Consider the following 11,550-nt stretch of genomic DNA (forward strand, 5'->3'; position numbering starts at 1 on the left):
AGGACATTGGTTGGAGAGCTGCACGGGGAGAAGTAGTGGTGGTTGGAAATGATGGAAGAGAAAAAGGCGTTGACGAAGGAAAGATTATGGTTGGTGTTTCACCAAAGGCGGAAAGCAAAAAGGCTGAAGGAGATTCTGGCGTCACCGAATAATGCGTTAGTGAGTTTTTCATAGATAGATAGATGGTCGGAGCTAAAGTGACTGACTAGTATCCAGTAACTAATTAGTATCTAGCTAGCTGCTGATGCTGCTAGTAGATACTAGATAGATAGATCGATCCAGTTGGTTAGGCAGGGGCCGGGAAAAGAGGCAAAAGGAAAATCATCAAGAAAGATCAAGGAACAAACACCAAGCCACGTTCCGGGGAGATGTAATCTTACAGGTCAGGAATTTCGGCGTTGAACTTTGAACGGAGAGTGTAATCCAGGTCGATAATGATGTGATATTAATTATTGCTTGAAGGAGGATGAATCTATCCGGTTGGTCTACTCCGTAGCTAGAATTCCATATATTGGACTGCTTTATTGAGAGAGACAGAGAAGACGGAGAGGAGAGAGGGAGAGGGAGAAAGTACTCCGTAAGATAAGGAAGACAGAGAAATAGTATGAGCACTGAGGGCAATATGACGGATGTCGATAGTAGGGTAACAGTGTACAGTGTATGTCTCTTGTACGGAACAGTCCTCACGCTCTCTCTCGGCCGTTAGCAGGAGATAGCACCTGAATTGATAGTAGATAGGTGGTGATCGAGTGTGTCCTGAAAGATCAGTGGTTCTCAAGAGAATCAAATAGCGGAGGACTAGACTATCGAGCAGAAAAAGCGAAGGATTTCAATCGGATTCAATCCGAGCTGAGAGAGGAAGATCGATAGCTGGGAGATAGTGAGAAGAAGAAGAATGTTTGGCTGAACCGGGAAGAGAGTGATGCGGATCCTTGTCACCGCCTTTATGGGAAGCAAAAGATTTGAATCCTGGGAAGTAATAATAATAATAATGAGAATAATAATAAAAATAATACAATAATAATCCTGAATGAATAGTGGCAATTTGGCAATCCATCCTCATCCTTACACCGAGTGAAAGAATTATTGAAGATAAAAGATAGATGGATCCGATTCTATTGGCTTCTATTCCCATCTATCATAAGAATGGGTCATTTTTGTTCATTCTCTTTCATCGTGTCTCCGGCCTGAGTACCTGAGGTATCTACTTCTTGGCCCCCTCCCTTTCAACAGGCAGCAAAATAAATGAGAAGACGAGGTATACGAGTACGGAGTACCTGATACTAGGTAGGTTTAGGTTTCCTTGTGGCCGATCAGTCATACCAATGAGAACCACCGGTTCCCCGTCCCTATCCAGATTTCATAATCAATACTGAAGATTTCCCCAGAAAAAAAAAAAAAAAAAAATAGTTGTAACTTGTGGACTTGTGAGTTGTGGGTTCTCATTCTATTCCTGTTTGGGGCAAACCTCATTTCCGGCGTGTCTTAGTCTTTTAGATTCTGGAGTATCTCCAGGTCTCCACGCGGCTTTACGGAAAACTGACCACTGGAGGGAGTCATGGAGTCCACACTACACAGTATCTTTCTATCCAGATCATGAACAGAAAGGTGGCTTTGCCTCAATTGCTGCACTTGGACATTGTATGGAGTGGTCAGACCGTCAGAGGCACATATGTGCCCAGAAGATGCCCTTGTCCCAAACTGTGATGATAAGACGAGAATGTTGACCGAGATAACTTCAATCAGAACGATTCGCAGAGAAATCACCAGAGGTCCTCACATAACTATCAACGCTGCACCACACTATCAACGAGGATTCAAATTTGTGGAACGTGATTCCCGTTCGTACCACATTCCATACTACCCCGATATGCCTGGAGACTGGATGGCTCTCTCCTGGTGGTGACACTTGATACATCAGAAGCGACTGACTGAATGATATTTCATCAGCATCCAAATAGTCAATGCTCACATTCTTGGATTCCGGCCCAGAGCCATCGTCAGTCATGTTCTTCTCTTGGTCCCCTTCAGGCTCCACCAATTGCTGCCTCCACATGATCGGATCCAACCTGAGCCACCAATCACATGGCCACGTGATCAACCGGCTGGCCATCAGTGATCACGGTTTTCCCTTCCCTCCTGATCCCCGAGGCATTAATTATTCTGCCCACCCAGCCAGGTAGTAACAGTAACACTAACTAGATAACTGCCCGGATGGCTACAACCGGTTCATGTCCCGCCTTCAGGATACCTGATCAACAGGTTGCAGCCTCATCGGGCTTCTGGGTTCTTGTCTCCTCCACCTGCGTCATATTCCGATAACTGTTCTTCTGACCCTGCAGCGACCACCAGGAACTGAAAATCTGCTGCACTCGTCCGACCATCCCCAACGATCATTTGCATTCTCCATGAAGACATGTCTCTGAATGATCAAGTCTTCTGGCGGCCTCAAAGAGGGGTGCATCATAAGGTATCCTTGCGTCGCGACCCCGTACATTCGGCCCAAGTCCTTCATCCTAGTCTGGCGATAATGTCTGATTCCACATTATTGTCGGCAGCAGAACTATCTTTGCGCCATCATTCATCAGTTTTATCGCTCACAGCCTGCCGGAATGCTTCCTGGGGTTGATGTGAGTCATATGGCATCTGAAATGGGATATTACTTCATACAGTTGCGATGGGAAATGCAATTGATGTCTGGTTGCCCTCATATGGGCCTTCCTACATGCAGATATGGCTCTATACAGCCCGAAATACACATAGTGACTGCCTAGTTTAACTAACATTCGATACGAACTTATCGGGACCGCAATGCATTGAAGCTCATCTGAAGCTCTCTTACATTGCCGAACTACGAGTCTACGAAAGTACGCCTTGCTTTTGATTTCGGTTTTAGTTTGCGAGGGGGAGAACCATATGATTTAGCGACAGACCCCTAGGGTAGGCTTCGCTGTTTCTGATCTAGGTCTTCTCTCGCCTCCTGCGAACCTGTCTGGTACGTGGGGAGGATGGGCTTTACAAGTTGTACACATGAGTCCCCCCGGGGATGAACAATCTCAATGTCGTGGAGCGCTTATCTAGGTGGCAAGCGAAAGGCCGCTAGATCCCATTCCCTCGTTTCCTGTCCTTTGGAGGCTCGGTCCATATAATCTTGCTCATCCTACTCACGAACGCAACATTTAGCCCTGCGTCTCATCTCATTATTCCACCATGTTGGCAATCGCTATTCATCGCAGCTTTGAGAATCTTTCCAGAACTTGTTATAATCAATCCTATCCTGAAGAGATGTTGACAACCCCAGCACGGTCTGGTTTTTTTGGTATACGCAATCATTCCACGAAAAGAAAAAGAAGAAAAGAAGGAACCTGTCAGGTTTCAGACTCGAACGATACGCCATTGCACTAGAGGTGATGTATAGGATGGGATCTTTCTTTTGTATTTGACAGATTTCTTGCATTTTTCTCCCCCAGCCAACAACTCTGTGCACATGACAGCTATCCGTTCTAGTAGTTGGTTTCCCTCGTCTCCGGGCACCCTATATCTAGCCAAACCATTGACTCTACCACTACTTATCTCTCATCTACTCAATTGATATTTTATTGCGTTCACATCAAAGCTGCGAAGCATCTGCGACCACCCACTCAGAGTATTCACAAACTCACTGGCTGGCTTGCCTTCTGAGCAAACTCGAAATCTCAAATCAAAAGACCAACGCTTCCCAAAACGTTATCAAGATTTTGCGGCGTAGTGATCTTGCCTGCAGGAAACTTCTTATTTTGCAACTGTTATTGGTCGAATGAGATGTCCCAGCATCATTTAATGTGACGAGCATATTTCGGCGATGTGATGAGAACGAAGCCAACGGGATGTTCCGAGGGACCGCCAGGCCAACAGCCGCTGTGACTGGTGTGAAGAGATGACACCTGCTGCAGGCTAAGCAGTTGGCGCCACAAGCCCCCATCAACTTAACTCCAAGCATTGGATGCATTCAGTTCTGACCATTTAGGATGTGAGCATCCATCCCCGCAGCATGATGGGATGTACTTGCTGGCGCTTTGCCTCTCCACTAGAGGAAGCCTATCACTAGAAAGAGGTACGCTCTTAAGTATTATCGCTATCGCCCTGATCATCTGCTGGTCTTTTGCTTCCTATTTTCATCGTGTTTAAGGTGTCGCGTTATTGGCTATTGCCACTGCTGCCGAGGACTTCTTGCTCTCTTCGCTGATACTGTTGGGTGGGTGAGCGCAACTTCCGATGATATATACTTCACAAAACATTAAACACAACCACGATTATATACCACGCTATCGGAGAATTGGTAGTCGCCAAGGGATGCTTATGCTGATAGAGCATTCTTGGTTTTGATTGAAGGGGGCACTCATCGCGAAGAGAAAATATCACCACGATGAGCCAGCAATTACGTCTCGATACATCTGTTGGGGGAGGCAACCAGAGGTACTCTTTCATTCAGACGCCCTTGGAAATGCATGCTCCAGGTCAAGCAATTGAGCGACACCCAATACACCCAGTTCCAACGACAAGGGATGACCCTCAACCAGTAGAGCAACAAGTCACCGTGGCCGATGAAGTCCAACCGTCGTTCAATGAGAAAGCACATCTGCAGCAGGCGTCCATCGCGTCTGCCTATCCGCATAGTCCTCCTATCGAGCAGCATCCTGCGCACTTTGCTCCCTATGCAGAAGATCCCAGTCAGCAGCCAGTCGTGTACGATGCGGTTGTGCCGGCCTATTCACCTCGTCCCCAGTCCCCAGGACCACTCCCTGTGAAAACGAATCCTGAAGTCTCAGAACAGCCTCCAAAAAATGAAACAATTATCATCGCCCCGGATGCAAACCCACTGCACTCTCCTCAGCTACCACGATTCCCTCCGCCGATTGTAACGAATGCACCCCATACGCCTCTCCCATTACCCTATCATCAGCCAGGGCAGATCACCCACCCCAATCAGGTCGTCAAGGGCGGAGCATGGAGCCATGGCCTATGCGAATGTTCCAATATTGGGACATGTTGTCTTGGGTCATTCTGCCCTTGTATCCTGTACGGAAGAACTCAACATCGTCTTTCCAGGAAGTCGCGGAAAGAGGACCCGACAAACATGCTAGGTTATGAAACATGTAACGGATCTTGCGCGGCAATGGCTCTGCTGTGTGGATGCCAATGTAAGTCATGCGATGCTCTCATAAACATTTGAAACATGATTCGATGCTAACTCCTGGGGAAAGGGCTCCTCGCTACAGTCCAGCACACACGGACACGAAAGGCATATGGTATTAGAGGCGATGTCTGTTCAGATTGTGTCAGGGCAACATGTTGCACATGCTGCATCCTCATACAAGATGAGAAGGAATTCCAGACTCGGGAAGAGGAGCGCCAAAGAGCTGCGCAAGCATTGACATCGCCATATACAGCACCGATGCAGATGACATATGGTCCACTACAGTAATGAACCCGGGTTTGAGACGTTAGCTATGAATTATACCTGTTGATACCCACGAGCGATGACACTTGTACTCGTTGATCTCATATCACAAAGCACCCTCAGTGGCCGATGAAGGAATCTTGTCATCATGGCGGATGTCTGAAGACGCCGGTAGCGCTTGTGGCTTGTTTTATATCCTGTTGCATTCTTACGATATCCATTCCTTGCATCGAGCGATTAATATCATCGCTCTGGCGTTGGGCTCAATTTCTAGGCAGGGCCGCTTAGTCTGAATTATATCCCATGTTGCTCAATTTAACAATCTTTCCTCCCTTTCTCTTTTTTCAGGCAGGAAATGCAGATGGCTTCAGAAGTAGCCACAGCCAGTTCTCACACCCCGCTCCCTTCGTAAACACTTCACATCATCGACTGAATACTCCAAAGAGGTTTGACCAGATGCTGCTGTATGGCGCTGATTTCATCTCATTTATATCTCTCTTGAAATCCCATTGGACAACTTGAGACTATATACACCTATCACGTGACATACGGAGCGAGATGAGCTTCGCGTAACGCTACCCAACATCATTTCACCATTTACTCCCTTAGGATTATCTTGAGGAGCTCATTGTTCTGGAATGCAACTGATATGTTCGCAAGCCCGCCGACCCGGCCAATAACTATTTCAACCGGGCTTCTGAGGTCAAAATCAGGATGCAAAACTTGCAAGTAAGTGCTTGTCCCCTTTCCACAGTGAATGTGCAATGCTAACTTGCCTTCCAGAGTCCGAAGAGTCAAGTGCGGAGAGGAGAAGCCACGCTGTGTCCGATGTACTAGCACGGGTCGCAAGTGCGAGTATGAAGACGCAAGAGTTTCCCTACTCGACAACCCCCTGTCTATATCACCGAACACGGTATCGCGAGAACGTCGCGCTTTTGCCTTTTATTTCCAACATGCTGCACCCTTCGTCGGCGGTGGACTGGATGTTGAGTTCTGGCGCACCTCCGTCCCGCAGATCTGCCGCAGTGAGCCCGCTGTATGGGATGCCATCATCGCCATCGGCGCGCTATTCGAGAGTCCCGAGCCATACCCGGATTCCGTCTCTGTCCGCCGGGCAGGTGCGCGCAATGCCAACCAGAATCAGCGAGACGCGTTGGGCTGGTACTCGCGCTCGGTATCCACCATCCGCCAGCGGATTGAAACGGGTCACTTGGATATCTTTGTTGGATTGGTCACTTGTATCCTGTTCATCTGCATCGAGGCGATTCAGGGAGGTGTGGAAGAGTCGTTGTATCTATATGGCCAGGGCGTGCGCCTCATTCTGGCCATGCGCGCCCAGATTACTAGCGGCACCGTCTCGGCGACCAAGGCTTCTCTGTTAGAGGATACGATTGTTCCGATTTTCGTCCGTCTTGGGCTGCTCGCTCTTCCCATCTCGGGTGTTCCGGTGAGCCCTCTGCTACAGGGTACTGAACATCTGACAATGCAAGGATTCGTCTCTCTCAAGTCTGCTCGGGATGCGATCGTGTTTCTATCTGCGGAGGCACAGCTTTTCCAAGACAGATGCATTGAATATTTTCGGACTTCTCATGCATCCCATATGCCCCAAGAATGGATACATGAGCAAACGGCCCTATTGACAAGGCTCAGGCGCTGGCACACCGCGTTTACTAGCTTGATGGATTCATTACGCGCGAAAGATACCCTCTCTCCACAGCAGATCGCGACCAGTGCCCTTCTCTTGAATTATCATGAAGGGATATATATAACCATATCAACTAGCGCATCGCCATCACCGACCAGCACCGATGCTTATGAACCAAACTTCCAAAATATAGTCGACCAGTCTCGTATCGCTCTGAGTGCTTCGATGCAGTCAGACGGCACACAACCACCATTTACATTTGAAATTAGCGTCGGTCTTCCACTCTGGTTCACCTGCCTCCGGTGTCGCGAACCGAGAATCCGACGCACCGCATTATCCCTATTCCGCCGAGTGCCTCGTTTTCAAGGCTTCCAGAACTGCCACACCGCTGCAATCTTCGGTGAACGGATTATGATGCTGGAAGAAACATATGCGATGGCGATGAACGAAGCTCGAGGGATTATCGATCCCACGACATGGGAGCCAACGAGGACTCCCTCTGACTATCAATCCCAGAGCCCGGAGAATAGCAGCGACCTTCTCGAATCAGAAATTAGCAGACAATTCTCCATTCCAGACTCTGCATATGCCCCAAGCCTGTCCCCCGTGCTTCCTGACTCGGGAACCAGAATACCCACCGCCGTGCTCATTCCAGAAGAGGCACGCATCGGACCCATACATCTTTTCCGGCCTCAGGATGGTCTTCCTCCTGGAACGACTGAGAAAGACATTGCGAAGTGGAACCGAAGGCTTGACCAGACGTTTTTGCGCTTTTCACGGAAGGAGCGTGATTTGGGCAGTCATACTTGGCGGACAGTCCACGAATATATCCCTATTGATCTGTGATCCACGCAGAGCCAAATAGGTGAGTTCTATTAGCTGTCTGCGGATAAGTAGCCAGGGGCTTTGGGTTCTAATCTGGCAGAAGAGGCTGATCTTTTATGATCCGATGATTATCGTAGCTGGACAAGCTTTGGACTGAGTGGCCAGACAGCGCAAACGATGAGCATCTTATTTGACTGTAACATCGTAATACTCTAAGGTTGAACTTGCTGGAGCACGTTGTAACCAGCTGCTCGGATGATATACTCCTGCTCACATGCATGCATCTGGCTGCCGTGAAACCCCTTCTTCAGGGACTTCTAGACTCCACTTCAGGGACGAAAATTTGATCAAAGGCTAATATACAGATTCCACCTCGCAATGACGGAAGCCATAATATAGGCGAGAGGAATATGGTGTCTAAATTTCGATGAGGTGACCAGACCAACGATGCACACCGTTTGATATCGTCACTCCTCTGGAAGTAGCCTGCATTTTTTCTCCATCTGCATACTTGTATAGATATAACTTGCCGACCGAGTCAAAAACACTTGTAGCTAGATAGTGAAAAGCCATCTGAACAAACGCTGACAAGCTGACAACTTGGCTCAGTCGATCACAGATCTGGACCGAAGTGGCGGATTGTTCATCGAATTGTGTGTGAGACTTGAGTCTTGGCCAGCCGACTCTCTCCTTTCGCCTCCGCATCTCGACGTTCGAGTAAGCACGACCCAACTTTCGTTATTTGACGACTTCCAATATTCCCAGTCTCATTCTTAGTCGATCTTTGGCTTCAAATCGATCGTCAGTGTAGTGGATATCGATACTTGATCTTCTGCTCGCACAGCCAATTCGCTTGTTGCCACCGTCGTACAGACGCTGGAAGAAACCCTCCACGGTTGGATCACCAACGAATGACCACATTTTCAGAACATAGCACGACAAATGGGGGTCTGACGGGCTCCGTTCATCAATCTGTATCGATCAGCTCCACGAGAAGACGTATTCGAATGATTTTCCGGGTTTTATGATCCGTTTGCGAACGAAGACGACGTAAAGCGTCGCATCAGTCTGCCTGAATATGGGGGATGCTCCTCATCTGACTCCCCGCCAAATATGGGCTAATCCCACGACGACGACCACCAAGTCATATTCCCCAGGCTGTACTCCGTTTCTGCTTCCCAGTGATGGTATGTTGGTTTTACTGTGCTTGTTGACGTGTTTGAACCTGCCTTTTTTTTTTTTCTTTTTTTCTTTTTTTCTCTCTCTTTTCCGCCATGTTCTGCGGCCATTATCGCTGCATCGTGTTCTCACTAACTCCTGCGTCTGTTGCGCTTGTCCAGGCTACGTCTACCTCAATCGCTCCTTTGCTATCACCCTCACGGAAAATGCCGTCTTTGAACCCGTGTGTACGAGTCAGCCTACCGATACCAGACAACCATCCCCTGTTCTTGATACCCGCGATCCCTTCTACTCCTCTGTGACGCCACAGCTATACGCCATCGGTTGCGCGACCGTTGTCAGCTATCTCCTCGTCATCATTCTTCTCATTACGCCGCGCACGTTCTATGTCGGGGGCCCTGGAGGCGGCGCTAACTTTCTCGGTCGCCATGGTATGATCAGCGGATCATACAGCGGCAATTCCTCGGTGGTGGGCGTTGGTGGAAGACCGTGGCTGCAAAAGGTAGCTGCTATTTTGGTCGCAGTATCTTTGACTATAGCATCTGCGGATTCGTTTCGGGTTGCCGAGCAGCAGTACATATACGGCTATTCCGATGCCGAGGCGCTCACAGAAGAAGTCATCGATGGCACGGAAATCCGCGTGGTCAGAGTCATATCGAGCACGTTCCTCTGGCTTGCGCAGGTGCAGACGCTGATTCGGCTGTTCCCGCGACATAAGGAGAAAATAATGATCAAATGGGCTGGGTTCGCGTTGATAGTGCTGGACACCATTTTCAGCATTCTGGATAAGTTCTTGGTCAAAACTAACACGACGCGCCCGCGACTTTACGATGATGCGATTCCTGCGCTCAGCTATCTGTTCGAACTCGCGCTCAATCTTTTATACGCTGCATGGGTTATCTTCTACTCGTTATCTAAACACCGATATGCCTTTTTCCACCCGAAAATGAGGAACATCTGCTTGGTAGCGTTGCTGTCCTTGTGTGCCGTCCTCATACCTGTTATTTTCTTCGTCCTCGACATCGCCAAAGAAGAGATTGCCGGTTGGGGTACCTACATTCGTTGGGTTGGATCCGCCGCTGCAAGTGTTGTGGTCTGGGAATGGGTGGAACGAATAGAGGCTCTCGAGCGAGATGAAAGGAAGGATGGTATCCTCGGCAGAGAATTGTTCGATGGAGACGAAATGTTAGAGGTCACCCCATCTGAAGAGGTTGACTGGCCACGGCAACCCTTCGGAGGGGGCGATAGAGGTGGAGGAACTGGCACGTCTTCAGGTTGGGGAGGCGTTATGAGTCTGGCACATCGACCTTTGCGTACCCGTGTCGGCCTGCCTCGTAGTAACCGCAAGCCAGGCAACCAACGCAATGGAATCGCCGCCAACTCGCGAAATCGAAGAGCAGCCCGGCCAACCCCGCCCCCAGCGGCGGCCACACCGGTCAGCCGGGCCGATACCACGAGCGCAGCCAGCACTGTTTATAACGTTCATTACCATCCAGTGTCTAGCCCGACCCCACCTGTTGCCATGCCTCACATGGAAGAAGAGGATGAGATGGATGAAGCCGAGGTGAAGGAGATGACATCAACCATACAAGAGGGACGGTCCGACATAGCCCACCAAGGTCTCTCGGAACAGCAGACCCGAGAAGAATCGCCGCAGATCATCACTACGGATCATCGATGGCGAGATGTTCTGAATCCTTTTAAAAAGAGGCGTTCGTCTTTGCCCAGGGAGGTTGCATCAGCTCAAGCAGATGAGGATCCTTCAATGACACAGGAAGACCTGTATGGCGACGACGGTGACGAGACCCATGCTACTATTTCCAGAGTTGGAAATGCATTCTCCTTTAATTCAATGGCGAGACCTGGATCTGACCGACGCGGCTTGGACTCTTCTTTGCCTGTCACAGTCATTCCAGCGAGACGACGGGGTCAGCACACCTGGTCCCCGCAGTGGCTGAACGATTCCAACATTCTCGAGCCGACGTCAAATCGCCGTTCGCGGCTTGATCGTCCGGATTTGCCAGTGAAGGTGATCCAGCCGCAAGCGCGAACTGCCGCACCGTGGACGGAGCCCGAGAGAGACACGATCCTGGGTAGGAATTACGAGCTGCGCTATGATCCTGAAACTGCGGCGCTTGTTGGGTTTGACAATGATCTCAACCAGCACCCAGCTGAACATCAGAGCACAAGCCACGGCGCTGGAAATATAACTACAGACGAGATGACCGGCGGGCTCGAGCGATTGGATTCCCCTACCAGCCAGCATAGGCGCTTTACGCCATCGAATGACCCGTTGCCACTATCGCCGCTAGAGCAGGAGCAGCATCCCCAGCCTCGCCAGACACCTAGGGGTGATCCTCCAACGGAAGACCACCTACGGACGCCGTCATGATTGCTTTCATAACCCTTTATTCGCCCGCTCAGACCGCTGGAAATTCGTCTATATGGCTCGATGCCATCA

The 11,550-nt window shown here is 49.5% G+C and overlaps 3 protein-coding genes across 3 annotated transcripts, besides 2 other annotated features; all 3 read left to right on the forward strand.

Moving 5' to 3' along the window:
- The first annotated feature begins 977 nt into the window (after nt 1-977).
- Nucleotides 978-1,024: a microsatellite.
- Nucleotides 978-1,025: a microsatellite.
- A 3,458-nt stretch (nt 1,026-4,483) lies between these two features.
- ACLA_016220 (DUF614 domain protein) lies at nt 4,484-5,414 on the forward strand (the record flags this gene model as incomplete). Its single annotated transcript, XM_001274601.1, has 2 exons — nt 4,484-5,180; nt 5,323-5,414. The coding sequence occupies 2 exons, from the start codon at nt 4,484-4,486 to the stop codon at nt 5,412-5,414; spliced, it is 789 nt and encodes a 262-aa protein (XP_001274602.1).
- A 675-nt stretch (nt 5,415-6,089) lies between these two features.
- Nucleotides 6,090-7,931, forward strand: ACLA_016230 (uncharacterized protein; the record flags this gene model as incomplete). Its single annotated transcript, XM_001274602.1, has 2 exons — nt 6,090-6,169; nt 6,224-7,931. 2 exons carry the CDS (start codon nt 6,090-6,092, stop codon nt 7,929-7,931), a joined length of 1,788 nt encoding a protein of 595 aa, XP_001274603.1.
- A 1,057-nt stretch (nt 7,932-8,988) lies between these two features.
- ACLA_016240 (PalH/RIM21 family protein) lies at nt 8,989-11,481 on the forward strand (the record flags this gene model as incomplete). The annotated part of the gene is made up of 2 exons (XM_001274603.1): nt 8,989-9,097; nt 9,251-11,481. 2 exons carry the CDS (start codon nt 8,989-8,991, stop codon nt 11,479-11,481), a joined length of 2,340 nt encoding a protein of 779 aa, XP_001274604.1.
- Between the last annotated feature and the right edge of the window lie 69 nt (nt 11,482-11,550).

The sequence above is a fragment of the Aspergillus clavatus genome, genomic scaffold (assembly GCF_000002715.2).
Source record: "Aspergillus clavatus NRRL 1 1099423829795 genomic scaffold, whole genome shotgun sequence".
Taxonomy (NCBI): domain Eukaryota; kingdom Fungi; phylum Ascomycota; class Eurotiomycetes; order Eurotiales; family Aspergillaceae; genus Aspergillus; species Aspergillus clavatus.